At 39.7% G+C, this 20,904-nt stretch overlaps 1 protein-coding gene across 1 annotated transcript in view; it reads right to left on the minus strand.

Moving 5' to 3' along the window:
* The window catches only part of LOC124803226 (ornithine decarboxylase 1-like), a 101,448-nt gene that overhangs the window by 72,192 nt on the left and 8,352 nt on the right, over positions 1-20,904 (minus strand). The window contains exon 5 of the mRNA XM_047264406.1: positions 5,223-5,395. Within this exon, the coding sequence (XP_047120362.1) occupies positions 5,223-5,395 (173 nt within the window). The remainder of the gene's footprint in view (positions 1-5,222; positions 5,396-20,904) is intronic.

Genomic DNA, 20,904 nt, shown 5'->3' on the forward strand with positions numbered 1-20,904 from the left:
GTTCGTCTTATATCCTCCTTTCAAGACACTGTCCAATTCATTCAACTGCTCTTCCAAGTCCTTTGCTGTCTCTGACAGAATTACAATGTCATCGGCGAACCTCAAAGTTTTTATTTCTTCTCCATGAATTTTATTACCTACTCCAAATTTTTCTTTTGTTTCCTTTACTGCTTGCTCAATATTCAGATTGAATAACATCGGAGACAGGCTACAACCCTGTCTCACTCCCTTCCCAACCGCTGCTTCCCTTTCATGCCCCTCGACTCTTATAACTGCCATCTGGTTTCTGTACCAATTGTAAATAGCCTTTCGCTCCCTGTATTTTACCCCTGCCACCTTTAGAATTTGAAAGAGAGTATTCCAGTCAACATTGTCAAAAGCTTTCTCTAAGTCTACAAATGCTAGAAATGTAGGTTTGTCTTTCCTTAATCTATTTTCTAAGATAAGTCGTAAGGTCAGTATTGCCTCACGTGTTCCAATATTTCTACAGAATCCAAACTGATCTTCCCCAAGGTAGGCTTCTACTAGTTATTCCATTTGTCTGTAAAGAATTCGCGTTAGTATTTTGCAGCTGTGGCTTATTAAACTGACTGTTCAGTAATTTTCACATCTGTCAACAGCTGCTTTCTTTGGGATTGGAATAATTATATTCTTCTTGAAGTCTGAGAGTATTTCACCTGTGTCATACATCTTGCTCACCAGATGGTAGAGTTTTGTCAGGACTAGCTCTCCAAAGGCCATCGGTAGTTCTAATGGAATATTGTCTACTCCCGGGGCCTTGTTTTGACTTAGGTCTTCCAGTGCTCTGTCAAACTCTTCATGCAGTATTGTATCTCCCATTTCATCTTGATCTACATTCTCTTCCATTTCCAGAATATTGTCCTCAAGTACGTCGTCCTTGTGTAGACCCTCTATATACTACTTCCACCTTTCTGCTTTCCCTTCTTTGCTTAGAACTGGGTTTCCATCTGAGCTCTTGGTATTCATATGAGTGGTTCTCTTTTCTCCAAAGGTCTCTTTAATTTTCCTGTAGGCAGTATCTATCTTCCCCTAGAGAGATAAGCCTCTACATCCTTACATTTGTTCTCTAGCCATCCCTGCTTAACCTTTTTGCACTTCCTGTCGATCTCATTTTTGAGACGTTTGTATTCCTTTTTGCCTGCTTCATTTACTTTTTATATTTTCTCCTATCATCAATTAAATTCAATATTTCTTCTGTTACCCAAGGATTTCTACTTGCCCTCATCTTTTTACCTACTTGATCCTCTGCTGCCTTCACTACTTCATCCCTCAGAGCTACCCATTCTTCTTCTGCTGTATTTCTTTCCCCCATTTGTGACAATTGTTCCCTTATGCTCTCCCTGAAACTCTATACAACCTCTAGTTTAATCAGTTTGTCCAGATCCCATCTCCTTAAATTCCCACCTTTTTGCAGTTTCTTCAGTTTTAATCTACAGCTCATAACCAATAGATTGTGGTCAGAGTCCACATCTGCCCCTGGAAATGTCTTACAATTTAATACCTCGTTCCTAAATCTCTGTCTAACCATTATATAATCTATCTGATACCTTCTAGTATTTCCAGGATTCTTCGATGTGTACAACCTTCTTTTATGATTCTTGAACCAAGTGTTAGCTATGATTAAGTTATGCGCTGTGCCAAATTCTACCAGACGACTTCCTCTTTCATTTCTTTGCCCCAATCCATATTCTCCTACTATGTTTCCTTCTCTCCCCTTTCCTACTATTGAATTCCAGTCACCCATGACTATTCAATTTTCATCTCCCTTCACTACCTTAATAATTTCTTTTATCTCATCATACATTTCATCAACTTCTTCATCATCTGCAGAGCTAGTTGGCATATAAACTTGTACTACTGTAGTAGGTGTGGGCTACGTGTCCATCTTGGCCACAACAATGCATTCACTATGCTGTTTGTAGTAGCTTACCCGCACTCCTATTTTTTAATTCATTATTAAACCAACTCCTGCATTACCCCTATTTGATTTTGTATTTATAGCCCTGTATTCACCTGACCAGAAGTTTTGTTCCTCCTGCCACCAAACTTCACTAATTCCCACTGTATCTAACTTTAACCTATCCATTTCCCTTTTTAAGTTTTCTAACTTGCCTGCCCGATTAAGGGATCTGACATTCCACGCTCCGATCCGGAGAATGCCAGTTTTCTTTCTCTTGATAACGACGTCCTCTTGAGTAGTCCCCGCCCGGAGATCCGATTGGGGGACTATTTTAGCTCCGGAATATTTTACCCAAGAGGACACCATCATCATTTAACCATACAGTAAAGCTGCATGCCCTCGGGAAAAATGACGGCTGTAGTTTCCCCTTGCCTTCAGCCATTTGCAATACCAGCACAGCAAGGCAGTTTTGGTTAGTGTTACAAGTCAATCATGCAGACTGTTGCCCCTGCAACTACTGAAAAGGCTGCTGCCCCTCTTCAGGAACCATATGTTTGTCTGGCCTCTCAACAGATACCCGTCCGTTGTGGTTGCACCTACGGTACGGCCATCTGTATCGCTGAGGCAAGAGGCATGCAAGCCTCCCCACCAACGGCAAGGTCCACGATTCATGGGGGGGAGGAACCATGTACACATACTAAAAACACAGAATGAGGAAACTTTTGAATATCTGCACAGTAATGAATACCAGACAAATAATCACTCAAAACAACATTACAACCATACATGCGGAAAATATAGTGACACCAAATGGTACAACGTGTAATGTTTGCCTGTCATTAAATATCATGTTGTGAGTAGTACCTCGTACAAGCTGGTGTCACTATATTTTCCACATACATGGTTGTGTTGTTGCCTTCCACATCCATTCATTTAGACATAGTTGCTCTTCTGCCCTCAGACATGACTCTGAAACCATTTGCCTCCAGTCTGTGCACTGGCAGTGAACTGTGAGCCAGCCAGGAACAAATAAAATATTTTCACCAGTTATTCGAATAACTAGCAGAAAGCTGGTTATTCAACATCTCAACACCTCACAAGGAAAGCCTGAAGAATTACATTAGAAGACTCTACTGGGAGGAAATGTATGTGGACATGAATAATTGGCAGAATCCCAATTATTTAACATGACAACACATCAATGGGAAGGCCTTGAGAATTCAAATATTTTTAATCAAAATTGGAATCACCTTTCTGTTGATATAGATGACAACACTCATTTCACCAAAGCGTGTTGCATTAAAAAAAGATCCAGATTTAGTAATGTTTTATCATTACCAGTCTTTCAAGTGTTTCCACATTATCAACACCTATCATGTCATTCAAAAAGTGGTCACTCACACCAGAGTCCAAATACTATTAAACAGATTCATTAAAAACACAAACAATGTAAGGAAAAGATAGATTGCTATTTACCATAAAGATGACATGTAGAGTTCCAGACTGGCACAACTAAAAGACACTTACACGTTAGCTTTCAGTCACAACCTCCATCAGAAAAATAAAAAGAAATGCACACATATTCATTCACTCAAGCAAGCACAACTTCACACACAGGACTGACACTTCCAGCAGCTCAGACGACACCAGTACAAAAGCAATTTGCATCTGAACTCACAGAAGCTTCTTGAGAGACACAACTTAATGAATTTACAGAGCTTTTCTCATTTTTGTTTCTTTTATTACATTCATTTCCCTCATGTCCAAATTCACTGTGGTTATGGCATTTAAAATGAAGCTGTTTTTCTCTGCCTGAATTGTGCCTATCAATTTTGCTAACATTTGTGAATTTCTTTTCTATTCTATTAACTGAAATCATTCCTGTACATATTTTGTTTATATTGCAGGTTTCTTTTTATTCTTTGCATGCTTGTTTTCAGGAGCTGCGACCCTATTTTTCCTTAAGCATAATTTCAGATTTTCCATGGATAATGTCTCAATTGTAGTTACAACACAAACATATTATTGTGGCATTGTCAGAAAAAGTTGACACATGACATCAGTTTCTATAACTGTTGCACCATTCAGTTGAAGATCACATATCAACTTGCAAATTCTAAAAAAAATGCTCAGTCACTGTAATTTTTGTGGGACTGCACTTCATTTCCAGTAACAATTTACATGGAAGTAATGGGCTAGTGATGCTTTTTCTTTAACATGTGTCACAAAGGTTTCCGTGTATGAAATTCCATGATACAAGCTTTCACATATTCCAAATGGCTGTTCACAAACCGTTCTTTATTCTTGAACAACACTTTTTATCATGCTTTGACTCTTTCAAGTTGTTTGTCTCTTGCAATTTGTTCCTTTTCCATGTCACTTTGTAGATACTTCACTTTTGCTTTGTATTCTTCCGCAATGAAATCCAATAAATCTAATTAGTCTAACATATCTTGCAATTGAGATTTCCAGTTTCCAAAATTGCTTCCATCAAAAAGTGGAACATGATATTTGCTTTTATATTTTTCCAAATTTTTTTTCATTCCAAACTCATAAATCAGAAATACAAAACTGCTTGCATCATAGCTGTGTATTAAATTAAACTTCCAGTTACTGACTTTCCATCTCTGAGCCCATAAGCTGTCAAGAAAGGCATTTGCAGAGGGTGATTACAAGCAAGAGACATTTAATTTGAACTGATTTATTCACTGAAAAAAAAATAAAGAATGCAATGTTTCACATTCATGTAAGTATACTGTATACTGTACAAGAAAGAAGAGAAATAACAAAGACTCTTCATAAGCAAAGATTAATATATCAAACAGATCATAAAGAGCATGATATAGAATTTCTATTCCTTTAGATGCCATGAAATTTTTTCCTTAGTAAATCAAGAAAACTCATTTCTTCTGTGTTCAGGGAATGCAATACACTAACAGTTCATGGTTGCAGATGACTTCACTAAATTTAATGATATAGCTAAAGGTTTAGCTTTGAATAATTCTTTCTACTCTTATAGACTTTTTGGCCATTGTTTGACACTTTTATAATGTGATAAACTTAAAGCATTGCCATGTGAACATAGCATCTTAAAGCTTGTATATCTGCATTCATGTAATTATCTTTATGTGAATTAGACTGTAAAATGAACAATTAAGTGTGATTTTATTGTAATTATCATCTTAATTCTAAATTCTGCAAATGGATTATTATATATCTATGGAACAAGAAATAAAACACATGAATCCTGAAATATTTAATTCCTTACACTAAGTGAATTTTTACCCCCTACACTACTCACTTGGCTGTAGGAAACAGGTTCTTTATTTTATGAAGCTCACATTCACTATCAAAAGTCATTAGACTGACACCTACAGCTGCTGCATGGCGAATGTGGGATAATGGTTTTGCAGGATGTGCAAAAATTATGTGTCTGGGATCGACACCAACAGACAGAACTTTATTGATTTCAGCCTGTGACAAACCAATATGATAAAGTTAGTCTCCATAAAAATTATATTCTGTGAATTCTAAATTAAGATGAACCTTCATTAATATAAAATGTCTTTAAAAAATATAAAACATTCATTGGTGCACATGTTACTGACAATGTTAAAATAAAGATTGATTTGGTAAACAGGAATATTTGATTTGATTTTTATTAGCCCCTGTCACCACAAAAAAACTGTAATACACACCATAGCAAAAAGGTAATTACATTATCCATTAAATTATTTGACAGAATTGTTGGCTAGCACTCATCTCCAAGAGACAAACTGTGACATACTGCCTAGCTTTCAGAACTAATAGCTTCTTCCCTGGCAAGATGAGAGGGATAGTTTGGGGAAGTTTAGAAAGGATGGGCAGGCCATTAAGACCCCTCAATGAGAAATACTGACCTATACTGGGGACAAGCGCAGACAAAGAAGTTCAACATTACTTTTACAAGATTTTTTTTTGTAATTATCTTTAATGTTACAATCTCTCATTTTTCATTGGTATTTTGATTAAAGTTAACATCTTTGTAGATAGTTCCATTTTCAATTTACAGATTTCTTACAGTATTAATGAAATATGGAATGTGAAAATGTTATGTTACGATTTCTGTTAAAGTATCACAATTAACTTAAAAAAGTTTAAAGTAACAGTATTTTCTAAGAAAAATATTTATTTTTCTACTTTAATAATGGTCTATCACATAACAAAACACTTTGTTTGTTAACTGTAACTAATTTTAATTATATAAATAATTTGATAATGTTGTTGTCCCCACATAAACTTGCAATACGGCAGAATGGGACCACATGTTCTGACTACATCAACATAACATCAACATGAGAATATGAAGCCATGTTGTGCTTTGAAAACATTATTATCAGCCTATTTTCACATTATTTGGTATCTGTCCGTTACAATACTGATGATAACAATATTATGAAAATGACAGTTGCTACTCATCCTATAGCAGAGATACTGAGTCACAGATAGGCACAATAAAAATAAAAAAACTGTCAGAAAGTGAGATTTTGGCCAACAACACCCATACAGGGATGAGGTGGAGTGAGGATAGGGCAGCAGGTGCAGTTGGTAGGTTCATTGGTGGGGAGGGGGGGGGGGGGGGAAGGTGGATGGGAGGGGGAAAGGATAGGAGAAGTAAAAAGACTGGGTGCATTGGTGGAATAGAGGGTTGTGTAGTGCTGGAATGACAACAGTAAAAGGCCTAGGTGGGTAAGGACAATGACTGATGAAGGATAAGGCCATGAGTGTTATGGGAATGTAGGATATATTGCAGAGAGAATTCCCACCTGCCCAATTCAGAAAAGCTGGTGTTGGTGGGAAGGTCCCAGATGGCACAAGGCTGTGAAGCAGTCACTGAAATTAAGAAAGTCACATTGGGCGGTGTGCTCAGCAATGGGGTGGTCCAACTATTTCTTGGTGGCATTTGTCTGTGGCCATTCTACAGACTGACAGCTTGTTGGTTATCATGCCCACTTAAAATGCAGCACACTATTTGCATCTTAGCTTTTAAATCACATGACTGGTTTCACAGGTAGCCTTGCCTTTGGTGAGATAGGTGATGCTTGTAACCAACTGGCATAGGTGGTTACGTGAGGATGTATAGGACAGGTCTATTACATTACTATTTAGGTCTATTATTATTTATTTATTATTACATATATTATATATTATCTCTGATAATATAATATAATATAATATAATATAATATAATATAATATAATATAATATAATATAATATAATATAATATAATATAATATAATATAATATAATATAATATAATATAATATAATATAATATAATATAATATTTATTATTATTTCTTATATAGGTCTATTGCAGGGATATGAGCCATGGTGCAAGGGGTTGGAAGCTGGAGTTGTCTAGAGATGGATGAGAGTATTGTATAGGTTTGGAGGTGGCAGAATATTAAAGTGGGAGGGAGGGATGGAAAGGAGGGTAGGTAGATCATTCCTCATTTCAAGGTACGACAAGAGGTAGCCAAAACCCTGGGAAGAATGTGATTCAGTTGGTTCAGTCTGAGACACAAGGCAAATGACACAAGGCAAATGTGCCTCTGTGGCCAGACAGTGGGACTTTGGGAGGTGGTGGGTGGCTGGAGTAATAAGACATGAGGACCCGGTTTTGCTCAAGGTTGGTAAGGTAATTATGGTCTGTGAAGGCCCCAGTGAGACCCCCAGTGTATTTTGAGAGGGACTGCTTGTCACTGCAAATGTGACAGTTATGTTTGGCTAGGATGTATGGAAGGGACTTCTTGGTGTGGAGTGGGTGGCAACTGCTGAAGTGAAGATAATGCTGGTGGTTGGTAAGTTTGATATGGACAAAGGTACTAATATAGTCGTCTTTGAGGTGGAGGTCAACATTGAGGAAGATGGATTGTTGTGTTGAATAGGACCAGGTGAAGTGAATGGGGGAGAAGGTTTTCATGTTCCGTATGAATGTGGATAGTGTGTCCTCACCCTCAATCCAGATCACTAACATGTTATCGGTGAATCTGAATCAAGTGAGGGGTATGGGATTCTGGGCATTTAGGAAGGATTCCTCTAGATGGTGTATGAATTGGTTGGCATAGTGTTGTGTATTGCGGGTGCCCATAGTGGTGCCCTTGATTTGTTTGTAGAAATGCCTTCCAAGGAGGAATAATGGTGAGTTCATCTTAGCAACTAGAAAGTAGGTTGTAGGTTTTGAACCTGTTGGGTGTTAGGAAAGGTAGAGTTCAATAGCGGTTGAAGGTTGTTGTAGAGTTGGTGGTTAGTTGTAGCCCAAGGCAGAAGTAGGAAGTGAATAGGATGTATAGTTTTTTAGGGTGGCATTGTGCATGTTGCTCTAGTTCCTGGAGAGAAAGAGTTTCAGTGTGTGATATAGGATCCAGGAATTTGGGATTGCATAGCAAGGGACTTTTGTGAGTGGAGAGGAGGTATTGCAAGGAGGTTTGAGTATGACTGATACGTTTTTGTAGGACTATGTGGGTAGGGGTTAAGGATTGGCAGAATCTGCAACAGATGGAGGACATTGTGGGAGGAAGGGTGATAGCCAGAGCTGGGTAATCTGATAGTAAGGCCATCTGGAGGGAATCCATGAGCCAAGCAACAATGCAGGAACTGTATGTGGTGCTGGGTTCTGGCTAGGGATAAGGAAACTTTTTTGTACTGACACAGATGGAAGCAACAAGGATCCATGGTGTAGTAATGCGTCTTGTACTCAGTGTCCCTCCTTTTTTTCTCTTCTTACCTGGATTCCTCTTGTTATCTTACAAATCACAGTGTATACTCCATTTATGAGCCACACTGCATCAACGGTCTTGGCTGCTTGCAACAGACAGCTACATTGCTGGTGCAGCATCTCATGTCCCACATTACTCCCGCCAATATCATTAATCCTGTACCTTCAAACTGATCACTCTTCCTGCATCACTCTCATGTATTTTTGTGTCTTATTTCCAGTACCTTCCAATGCCACATGAACTTGCATCTCATCCTACCAACCCCTCCACAGCCCCATTCCTTCTCTTCTCTATTCCAGTTCGCACATGGTAGCTTCACCTAATCTAGTCACTTCTGCCATCCATCTTTTTCACACTCTTCCACTCATAGACGTGCAACCTACATTATAATCTTTTTATTTATTTATTTATTTGATCTCATTGTGCCTTCAAGCCAATTTCAGTTGGTTTTTTGCCTTTCACTATCACCCTGATCTCTCAGATTTCGTCCATTTCATGATTTTTCCCAAGTGTTTGGGTGTGTTTTACAAATTTTTTGGAATGTGGTTCTATGTTAGTTACCTATTTTTATGCATTTGTATCCACCACCATGGTGCTCCTTCCATATGCATCAGTACAGAAAAGTTTTCTTGTCTCTAGCCAGAACCCAGTCCCCCTCAAATCTTGCCCCACCTCCATTCCTCAAATCCCTCAACATGCAGACTAACCTCTCATCCACAGAAAGAACCACAATCTACCATTAAAAACTGATCCCAACCTTATAATTCTGCCTGCTGACAGAGGCTCTACCACTGTTGCTTTGAACTGTAAGGATTACCTGACAGAAGGACTCTGCCAGCTGCTGGATTCATCCACTTACAAATCCTGCCATAGTGATCCCATTCCAGAAATCTATCAGTTTGTCCAGTCTCTCCTCAAATTATTAGGCCCATTCCAGAACCTATTCCAGGAGTCCATCTTTCTCCTCCCCCATACCATCCTGTGCACCCTTACCTTCTACATGCTTCCTAAAGTCCATAAACCCAACCACTCAGGATGCGCCATTGTGGCTGGTTACTATGCCCCCAATGAGAGAATCTTTGCTCTTGTAGACCAACATCTTCAATCTATTATCTGCAACTTACTTTCTTTTGTAAAAGATACTAAACATTTCCTCCACTGACTTTCAACAGTACCTGTTCCTTCACCATATGGTGCCCTGCTCATCACTATTGATACCACCTCCCTTTACATTAATATCCCTAATGTCCACAGCCTTACTGCTATTGAACACTATCTTTCCCAACACTCAATAGATTCCAAACCTACAACTGCCTTCCTAGTCACCATGACCAATTATATCCTTACCCAAAATTATTTCTCCTTGGAAGGCATTACCTACTAACAAATCCAAGGTACCGCAATGGGCACCCACATGGCACTATCCTATGCCGTCCTGTTCATAGGTCATCTAGAGGAATCCTTCCTATACACCCAGAATCCCAAACACTTCACCTCGTTCAGATTCACTGATGACATGTTTGTGATCTGGATTGAGGGTGAGTACACCCTATCCATGTTCCCCCAGTAAATCAACACCTTCTCCCCCATTGCTTCACCTGGTCCTACTCAATGTGACAAGCCACCTTCCTCAATGTTGACTTCCACCTCAAAGATGGCTACATTAATACCTCCAATCCATATCAGTCATACCAACTACCAGCAATACCTCCACTTAGACAGTTGCCACCCATTCCACACCAAAAAGTCTCTTCCATACAACCTAGCCACCCATGGCCATCATATTGGCAGTAACAAGCAGTCCCTCTCAAAATACACCAAGAGTCTCACTGAGACCTTCACAGACTGTAATTATTCTTCCAGCCTTTTTCAGAAACAGATCTTGTCTTATTACTCCAGTCACCCACCACCTCCCAAAGTCCCACTGTCTGGTCACAGAGGAGCATTCCCCTTGTGCCTCAGACTGGAGCAACTGAATCACATTCTTCCCCAGGGGTATGACTATCTCTCATCATGCCCTGAAATGAGGAATGGCCTATCTACAATCCTCCCTAGCACACATGCAGTATTATTTTGCAGCCTGCCAAACCTACACAATATTTTTGCCCATCCCTAGACAACCCTAGCTCCCAACCCCTTGCTATCCCTGTAATAGACCTGGATGTGAGATCTGGCCCATACATCCTCCCACCAATACCTACTGCAGTCCAATCACAAGCATCACTTGTCCCATCAAAGGCAGGCCACCTGTGAAACCAGTCATGTGATCTACAAGCTAAGATGCAAACATTGTGCTGTATTCCATGTGCACATGATAACCAACAAACTAAGTGTCTGCATAAATGGCCACTGACAAACTGTGGCCAAGTAACAGCTGGACAACTTCATTGCTGAGCATGTGGTGCAAATCAATGTTCTTCATTTTAATAACAACTTTGCAGCCTGTACCATATAATCCTTCCCACCAACACCAGCTATTCTGAATTGGACAGGTGGGAACTCTCCCTGTAATATATCCTACATCCCCATAACACTCCTCGCCTCATCCTTTGTTAGTCATTATCCTAACCCATCTACCCCCTTCCCTGTTCCCATTTCAGCACTACACAGCCCTCTATTCCACTAACAGACCCACAGTCTATTTACTTCTATCCTTTTCCACCCCTCACCCCATCCCCGCCCTCTGTCTAACCTACTGACAGCAGCTAGCTGCCCTAACCTCTCTCCACCTCATCCCTGTATGCTCCAAGAATCAGCATTTTACCATCCCCAACCGCCCATTGCTATCCCTTCCCCTCCTCGCCACAGCCTCCTCCTTACCCCCACCACCCAGTTGCCTCTCTCATTATGCACTGCTGCTTTCAGTGTGGCCTTAGCAGCCAGATTCAGTAGTCTGTGTGTGTGTGTGTGTGTGTGTGTGTGTGTGTGTTTTCTATTTCTGAGGAAGGCCTTGTTGGCCGAAAGCCCATTTTCTGTTGTTGTGCGTATCTGTGACTAAGCATTTCCGCCATATGGTGAGTGCAAACTATCCTTTTTGTAATATCATTGCATTCCATCCTGGATTTTCTGGTACTGATGGTAATGTTTATAATTCTTCTTGTCTAAGTAACTAGATTAGATTAGATTAGTTTTTCATTCCAAAGATCCGTGTTGAGGAGATCAAATAAGTAATATAATTATGAAATTAACTGATGCTGAAAACATGTGGTCATCGTGAGGATGTAAACATTGCTGATATTTAATCTCATAATGTTTCCACTGTAAAGAGCAGCTGTTCAGTGAAATGTACTTTGTATGTATATTATCCTACCCCCATGAACCCTGGACCTTGACGTTAGTGGGGAGGCTTGCGTGCCTCAGCGATACAGATAGCGGTACCGTAGGTGCAACCACAACGGAGGGGTATCTGTTGAGAGGCCAGACAAACGTGTGGTTCCTGAAGAGGGGCAGCAGTCTTTTCAGTAGCTGCAGGGGCAACAGTCTGGATGATTGACTTGTAACACTAACCAAAACGGCCTTGCTGTGCTGGTACTGCGAACGGCTGAAAGCAAGGGGAAACTACAGCCGTAATTTTTCCCGAGGGCATGCAGCTTTACTGTATGGTTAAATGATGATGGTGTCCTCTTGGGTAAAATATTCCGGAGGTGAAATAGTCCCCAATTCGGATCTCCGGGCAGGGACTACTCAAGAGGACGTCGTTATCAAGACAAAGAAAACGCATTCTCCGGATCGGAGCGTGGAATGTCAGATCCCTTAATCGGGCAGGCAGGTTAGAAAACTTAAAAAGGGAAATGGATAGGTTAAAGTTAGATACAGTGGGAATTAGTGAAGTTTGGTGGCAGGAGGAACAAGACTTTTGGTCAGATGAATACTGGGTTATAAATACAAAATCAAATAGGGGTAATGCAGGAGTAGGTTTAATAATGAATTAAAAAATAGGAATGCAGGTAAGCTACTACCAACAGCATAGTGAACGCATTGTGGCCAAGATAGACACGAATCCCATGACTACTACAGTAGTACAAGTTTATATGCCAACTAGCTCTGCAGATGATGAAGAAATTGATGAAATGTATGATGAGATAAAAGAAATTATTAAGGTAGTGAAGGGAGACGAAAATTTAATAGTCATGGGTGACTGGAATTTAAGAGTAGGAAAAGGGAGAGAAGGTAACATAGTGGGTGAATATGGATTGGGGGAGAGAAATGAAAGAAGAAGCCGTCTGGTAGTGGTAAGACAGAGATTTAGGAACCAGGTTTTAAATTGTAAGACATTTCCTGGGGCAGATGTGGACTCTAACCACAATCTATTGGTTATGAACTGTAGATTAAAACTGAAGAAACTGAAAAAAGGTGGCAATTTAAGGAGATGGGACCTGGAAAACTGACTAAACCAGAGGTTGTACAGAGTTTCAGGATGAGCATAAGGGAACAATTGACAGGAATGGGGGAAAGAAATACAGTAGAAGATGAATGGGTAGCTTTGAGGAATGAAATAGTGAAGGCAGCAGAGGATCAAGTAGGTAAAAAGACAAGGGCTAGTAGAAATCCTTCGGTAATGGAAGAGATACTGAATTTAACTGATGAAAGGAGAAAATATAAAAACACAGTAAATGAAGCACGCAAAAAGGAATACAAACGTCTCAAAAATGAGATCGACAGGAAGTTCAAAATGGCTAAGCAGGGATGGCTAGAGGAAAAATGTAAGGATATAGAGGCTTATTGCACAAGGGGTAAGATAGATACTGCCTACAGGAAAATTAAAGAGACCTTTGGAGAAAGAGAGCCACTTGTATGAATATCAATAGCTCAGATGGAAACCCAGTTCTAAGCAAAGAAGGGAAAGCAGAAAGGTGGAAGGAGTATATAGAGGGTCTATACAAGGGTGATGTACTTGAGGACAATATTATAGAAATGGAAGAGGATGTAGATGAAGATGAACTGGGAGATACGATAGTGCGTGAAGAGTTTGACAGAGCACTGAAAGACCTAAGTCAAAACAAATCCCCAGGATTAGACAACATTCCATTAGAAATACTGACGGCCTTGGAAGAGCCAGTCCTGACATCTGGTGAGCAAGATGTCTGAGACAGGCAAAATACCCTCAGACTTCAAGAATAATATACTTATTCCAATCCCAAAGAAAGCAGGTGTTGACAGATGTGAAAATTACCGAACTATCAGTTTAATAAGTTACAGCTGCAAAATACTAACACGAATTCTTTACAGATGAATGGAAAAACTGGTAGAAGCAAACCTTGGGGAAGATCAGTTTGGATTCCGTAGAAATGTTGGAACACGCAAGGCTATTCTGACCCTACAACTTACCTTAGAAAACAGATTAAGGAAAGGAAAACCTACATCTGTAGACTTAGAGAAAGCATTTGACAAAGTTGACTGGAATACTCTCTTTCAAATTCTAAAGGTGGCAGGGGTAAAATACAGGGAGCGAAAGGCTATTTACAATTTGTACAGAAACCAGATGGCAGTTATAAGAGTCGAGGGGCATGAAAGGGAAGCAGCAGTTGAGAAGGGAGTGAGACAGGGTTGTAGCCTGTCCCCGATGTTATTCAATCTGTATATTGAGCAAGCAGTAAAGGAAACAACAGAAAATTTTGGAGTAGGTATTAAAGTCCACGGAGAAGAAATAAAAACGTTGAGGTTCGCCGACGACATTGTAATTCTGTGAGAGACAGCAAAGGACTTGGAAGAGCTGTTGAACAGAATGGACAGTGTCTTGAAAGGAGGATATAAGATGAACATCAACAAAAGCAAAACGAGGATAATGGAATGTAGTCAAATTAAGTCAGGTGATGCTGAGGGAATTAGATTAGGAAATGAGACACTTAAAGTAGTAATGGAGTTTTGCTATTTGGGGAGCAAAATAACTGACGATGGTCAAAGTAGAGAGGATATAAAATGTAGACTGGCAATGGCAAGGAAAGCGCTTCTGAAGAAGAGAAATTTGTTAACATCGAGTATAGATTTAAGTGCCAGGAAGTCGTTTCTGAAAGTATTTGTATGGATTGTAGCCATGTATGGAAGTGAAACATGGATGATAAATAGTTTGGACAAGAAGAGAATAGAAGCTTTCGAAATGTGGTGCTACAGAAGAATGCAGAAGATTAGATGGGTAGACCACATAACTAATGAGGAAGTATTGAATAGGATTGGGGAGAAGAGGAGTTTGTGGCACAACTTGACAAGAAGAAGGGACCAGCTGGTAGGACATGTTCTGAGGCATCAAGGGATCGCAAATTTAGCATTGGAGGGCAGCATGGAGGGTAAAAATCGTAGAGGGAGACCAAGAGATGAATACGCTAAGCAGATTCAGAAGGATGTAGGTTGCAGTAAGTACGGGGAGATGAAAAACCTTGCACAGAATAGAGTAGCATGGAGAGCTGCATCAAACCAGTCTCAGGACTGAAGACAACAACAACAACATGTATATTATAATTATTATTTTGTTGTTAGTATTCCTTGGACAATGTTAACCAGCAGCATTTTAAAAATTATCAGAAAAAAAATTGACAAATGTAATCTTATATAATTTTATGTAAAATATTTGTACAATTGATGAGATTCTAATCAGAGAAGATGGGATTTGGAATTCTGTTAGTTAATGTCTACTTGATTTCAACACACTCATGAATTATTTATTGTAATATGATAACTGTTTTGTTTCAATAATGACATGTTAGGCATTCAACTGTTAAAATATTATTTAAGGCACCATGCTTGGAGTCACATTGGGACAGTCTCATTAGAGTTTTTGAAAGCCATTCTCATGAAAGTCTCTCCTCCGTAGATATTTTTATGTGAATATATGAAGAAGTGGCAGGGGTAAAATACAGGGAGCGAAAGGCTATTTACAATTTGTACAGAAACCAGATGGCAGTTATAAGAGTGTAGGAAAAGGGAGAGAAGGAAACATAGTAGGTGAATATGGATTGGGGGACAGAAATGAAAGAGGAAGCCGCCTGGTAGAATTTTGCACAGAGCACAACATAATCATAACTAACACTTGGTTTAAGAATCATGAAAGAAGGTTGTATACATGGAAGAACCCAGGAGATATTAAAAGGTATCAGATAGATTATATAATGGTAAGACAGAGATTTAGGAACCAGGTTTTAAATTGTAAGACATTTCCAGGGGCAGATGTGGACTGTGACCACAATCTATTGGTTATGACCTGTAGATTAAAACTGAAGAAACTGCAAAAAGGTGGGAATTTAAGGAGATGGGACCTGGATAAACTAAAAGAACCAGAGGTTGTACACAGATTCAGGGAGAGCATAAGGGAGCAATTGACTGGAATGGGGGAAATAAATACAGTAGAAGAAGAATGGGTAGCTTTGAGGGATGAAGTAGTGAAGGCAGCAGAGGATCAAGTAGGTAAAAAGACGAGGGCTAGTAGAAATCCTTGGGTAACAGAAGAAATATTGAATTTAATTGATGAAAGGAGAAAATATAAAAATGCAGTAAGTGAAACAGGCAAAAAGGAATACAAACGTCTCAAAAATGAGATCGACAGGAAGTGCAAAATGGCTAAGCAGGGATGGCTAGAGGACAAATGTAAGGATGTAGAGGCCTATCTCACTAGGGGTAAGGTAGATACCGCCTACAGGAAAATTAAAGAGACCTTTGGAGATAAGAGAACGACTTGTATGAATATCAAGAGCTCAGATGGAAACCCAGTTCTAAGCAAAGAAAGGAAAGCAGAAAGGTGGAAGGAGTATATAGAGGGTCTATACAAGGGCGATGTACTTGAGGACAATATTATGGAAATGGAAGAGGATGTAGATGAAGATGAAATGGGAGATACGATACTGCGTGAAGAGTTTGACAGAGCACTGAAAGACCTGAGTCGAAACAAGGCCCCCGGAGTAGACAATATTCCATTGGAACTACTGACGGCTGTGGGAGAGCCAGTCCTGACAAAACTCTACCATCTGGTGAGCAAGATGTATGAAACAGGCGAAATACCCTCAGACTTCAAGAAGAATATAATAATTCCAATCCCAAAGAAAGCAGGTGTTGACAGATGTGAAAATTACCGAACTATCAGCTTAATAAGTCACAGCTGCAAAATACTAACATGAATTCTTTACAGACGAATGGAAAAACTAGTAGAAGACAACCTCGGGGAAGATCAGTTTGGATTCCGTAGAAACACTGGAACACGTGAGGCAATACTGACGTTACGACTTATCTTAGAAGAAAGATTAAGAAAAGGCAAACCTACGTTTCTAGCATTTGTAGACTTAGAGAAAGCTTTTGACAATGTTGACTGGAATACTCTCTTTCAAATTCTAAAGGTGGCAGGGGTAAAATACAGGGAGCGAAAGGCTATTTACAATTTGTACAGAAACCAGATAGCAGCTATAAGAGTCGAGGGACATGAAAGGGAAGCAGTGGTTGGGAAGGGAGTAAGACAGGGTTGTAGCCTCTACCCGATGTTGTTCAATCTGTATATTGAGCAAGCAGTAAAGGAAACAAAAGAAAAATTCGGAGTAGGTATTAAAATTCATGGAGAAGAAATAAAAACTTTGAGGTTCGCCGATGACATTGTAATTCTGTCAGAGACAGCAAAGGACTTGGAAGAGCAGTTGAATGGAATGGACAGTGTCTTGAAAGGAGGATATAAGATGAACATCAACAAAAGCAAAACAAGGATAATGGAATGTAGTCTAATTAAGTCGGGTGATGCTGAGGGAATTAGATTAGGAAATGAGGCACTTAAAGTAGTAAAGGAGTTTTGCTATTTGGGGAGCAAAACAACTGATGATGGTCGAAGTAGAGAGGATATAAAATGTAGGCTGGCAATGGCAAGGAAAGAGTTTCTGAAGAAGAGAAATTTGTTAACATCCAGTATTGATTTAAGTGTCAGGAAGTCATTTCTGAAAGTATTCGTATGGAGTGTAGCCATGTATGGAAGTGAAACATGGACGATAAATAGTTTGGACAAGAAGAGAATAGAAGCTTTCGAAATGTGGTGCTACAGAAGAATGCTGAAGATTAGATGGGTAGATCACATAACTAATGAGGAAGTATTGAATAGGATTGGGGAGAAGAGAAGTTTGTGGCACAACTTGACCAGAAGAAGGGATCGGTTGGTAGGACATGTTCTGAGGCATCGAGGGATCACCAATTTAGTATTGGAGGGCAGCGTGGAGGGTAAAAATCGTAGAGGGAGACCAAGAGATAAATACACTAAGCAGATTCAGAAGGATGTAGGTTGCAGTAGGTACTGGGAGATGAAAAAGCTTGCACAGGATAGAGTAGCATGGAGAGCTGCATCAAACCAGTCTCAGGACTGAAGACCACAACAACAACAACAACATGAAGAAGTTATATCAATTTACAGTCAGAATATTGATAAACTGTCTCAAAACTGCTGGTAATGACCTCTGGCAAATTTCATCAAGAACTGCTAAAATTCTGAGTTACACCATCCACAACAAAACAATGAATGGAATACATTTATAATGTGTTATGAAGCCAGTCTTATCAAGAACATGAAATGACAAACAAAATTATCATTCCAGAATGAAATTATCACTCTGCAGTGGAGTGTGCACTGATATGAAACTTCTTGACAGAATAAAACTGTGTGCCGTACTGAGACTCGAACTCGGGATCTTTGCCTTTCGCAGGCAAGTGCTCTACCATCTGAGCTACCCAAGCACGAGTTCAAGTCTTGGTCCAGCACCCAGTTTTAATCTGTCAAGAAGTTTCAAAATTATCATTCATTACAATATTAAATATGTCATATAAATGTACCATCAGAAACTGTGATGAATGGACAAAATCATATAAGAATTGTTGCAACATTAAAGAACAGTAATTTATTTGATTATCTTTATGTATGTTGATTAGGGCAATTACAGTCCGCCCCAGTAGCTGAGTGGTCAGCGTGACGGATTGCCGTCCTCTGGGCCCGGGTTCGATTCCCGGCTGGGTCGGAGATTTTCTCCGCTCAGGGACTGGGTGTTGTGTTGTGTTCATCATCATTTCATCCCCATCCAGCGTGCAGGTCGCCCAATGTGGCGCCGAATGTAATAAGACCGGCGATATGGCGGCCGGACCTGCCCCGCGAGGGGCCTCCCGGCCAATGACGCCAAACGCTCATTTCCATTTCCAGGGCAATTACAGAATTTGTCATAATTTATTATGAGTGGGATTCTGCCACTACTCCTATGTAATTGCATTAACTTGTACAGCTAATTTAAAATTCACACAAGCAAGCACACCTCACACATACTTGGCCACCACTGCCAGCACCTGACCTGTCTTAGCTGTCAGTGAGTGCTTGCTTGTGTGAATGTTTGTATGTTTTCTTTTCTGAGGAAGGCTTTGGCCAATAACTGCATGTGTAACAGGATTTTTGTTGCACTGTCTCCAATTCAGCAGGTCATGTTATATGGTGAGCAACAATCTGTCCTATTCCTGTCCTGTTCTGTCCTAACCTGGAGTTTCCATTGTTTAATTCAAAAATCTTACAATAATCCTATCAACTATTTTCAGCCACAAACTTCCAATCCATGAAAATTCAGGAAAGAGAAGAACAATCTGATGAGGTCAGTGCAGGGCAGAGAACACTGAACTGTGCAAACTTTTCCAGATAAACATAGGTCAGTAACACACCACTGTTGAGCTGCAACCATAAAATGACAGCTACTGAGTGATGAATGTACCAAAGTTTGTGCATTTAAAATAACTTGCCCCAACTAATATCTGTTGTGTTAATGAGAGCAGTTAGTAATTCAGATCTGTTGCATTTACTGAGATAGGTACTGCATACTCCATCAGCATACTTCAATCTTACTAAATCAACCGCTGAAGAGACCACAAAAGCATTAAATAACTGAAAACCAACAACTCCTGTGGCTATGATCAGTGATGGTATTTCAAACTAAGTGCCAAGGCCTTGTTACACACACACACACACACACACACACACACACACACACACACACACACACACGCACACACACAACACAAGCAATATACTCATCTTCCTCCTTCCTGTGTTCTGAAAACTTTTTGATATGGCAGTGTATAAGATAATAAAGAACCATTTTTCTGACTACAGGTATTTAACAAATGCTTATGTGGGCTTCAGTGAAGAATCTCTGTACGGTAAGCAAAGTATCACCACATAAACAAGTTCTATTGGAACTAAATAAGAAAAAATATCCTCTGGCCTTTTTCATGACCTTTCAATGGCTTCAGAAGCAAATTTCATAATGTATGTAGGCACAGTCATGGGGAACTTGGTGCCTTCTCAGACATTTGTTCACTTTCAGCCATGTGCAGCTAGTCACCTGATGCATATGGACACCATGAACCACAAAATGAAATGAACAGTTTTTCCACAAGTCAGCCCCTTCAACAGATACGATGTTTTACTGATGTCAGCTACATATACAAGTCAAAGGCATCACAGTTGTAATAATCCAAGAGGCAATAATGAAGTGAGTCAGCTGCTACAACAGACACCACATGTTTTACCAATGTCAGCTACATATACCAGTGAAAGACGTCACATTTTTAACAAGTCAAGATGCAATAATGAAGCAAATAGTGCCCAGACAGAAACAGTAACAGTGCTGCAGAGAACTGCATATGAAGAGAACATTCAGTACCAGATAATGGATGCCAAACAGAGTTCATATAATTCTGATGGGAAACAACCCATATCCACCACAGCACCAGTAGCTTCAAGATGGCTTAGAAATTCAGAATGGCTTAATCAAAACAATTTACAGTATAGTAATAAATGTAGTAAGAAGTTAAACAGTAGCCCATATGCAGAATCAAACAACACTGACTAAAAGAGTTCATCACATAATTACTACTGAGCCTGGATCTCAAACATGGCAGGATACGTTAAGAATATAGCATACAATATGGTAATAAATGTATTAAGAAGTTAGACAGTAGGCCATATGCAGAATCAAACAACAATGACATAAAAGAATTCATCACAGAATTACTACTGAGCCTGGATCTCAAACATGACAGGATACGTTAAGAATATAGGATGCTGGAATGCTCATTTCATTAAAAGAAACAAACACAGCTTCCTACATATCTTACACACCAACCAGATATCTGAAACATAGTTGCTGCCGAAGGAACCATTTCTGTTTCCTGCATTTAATGAGATTGAGGGTGTCAGAAATGGTGAATATGGGGAGAGTGCACTTCTCATAA

The sequence above is a fragment of the Schistocerca piceifrons genome, chromosome 6 (assembly GCF_021461385.2).
Source record: "Schistocerca piceifrons isolate TAMUIC-IGC-003096 chromosome 6, iqSchPice1.1, whole genome shotgun sequence".
In the NCBI taxonomy this organism is placed as follows: Eukaryota; Metazoa; Arthropoda; class Insecta; order Orthoptera; family Acrididae; genus Schistocerca; species Schistocerca piceifrons.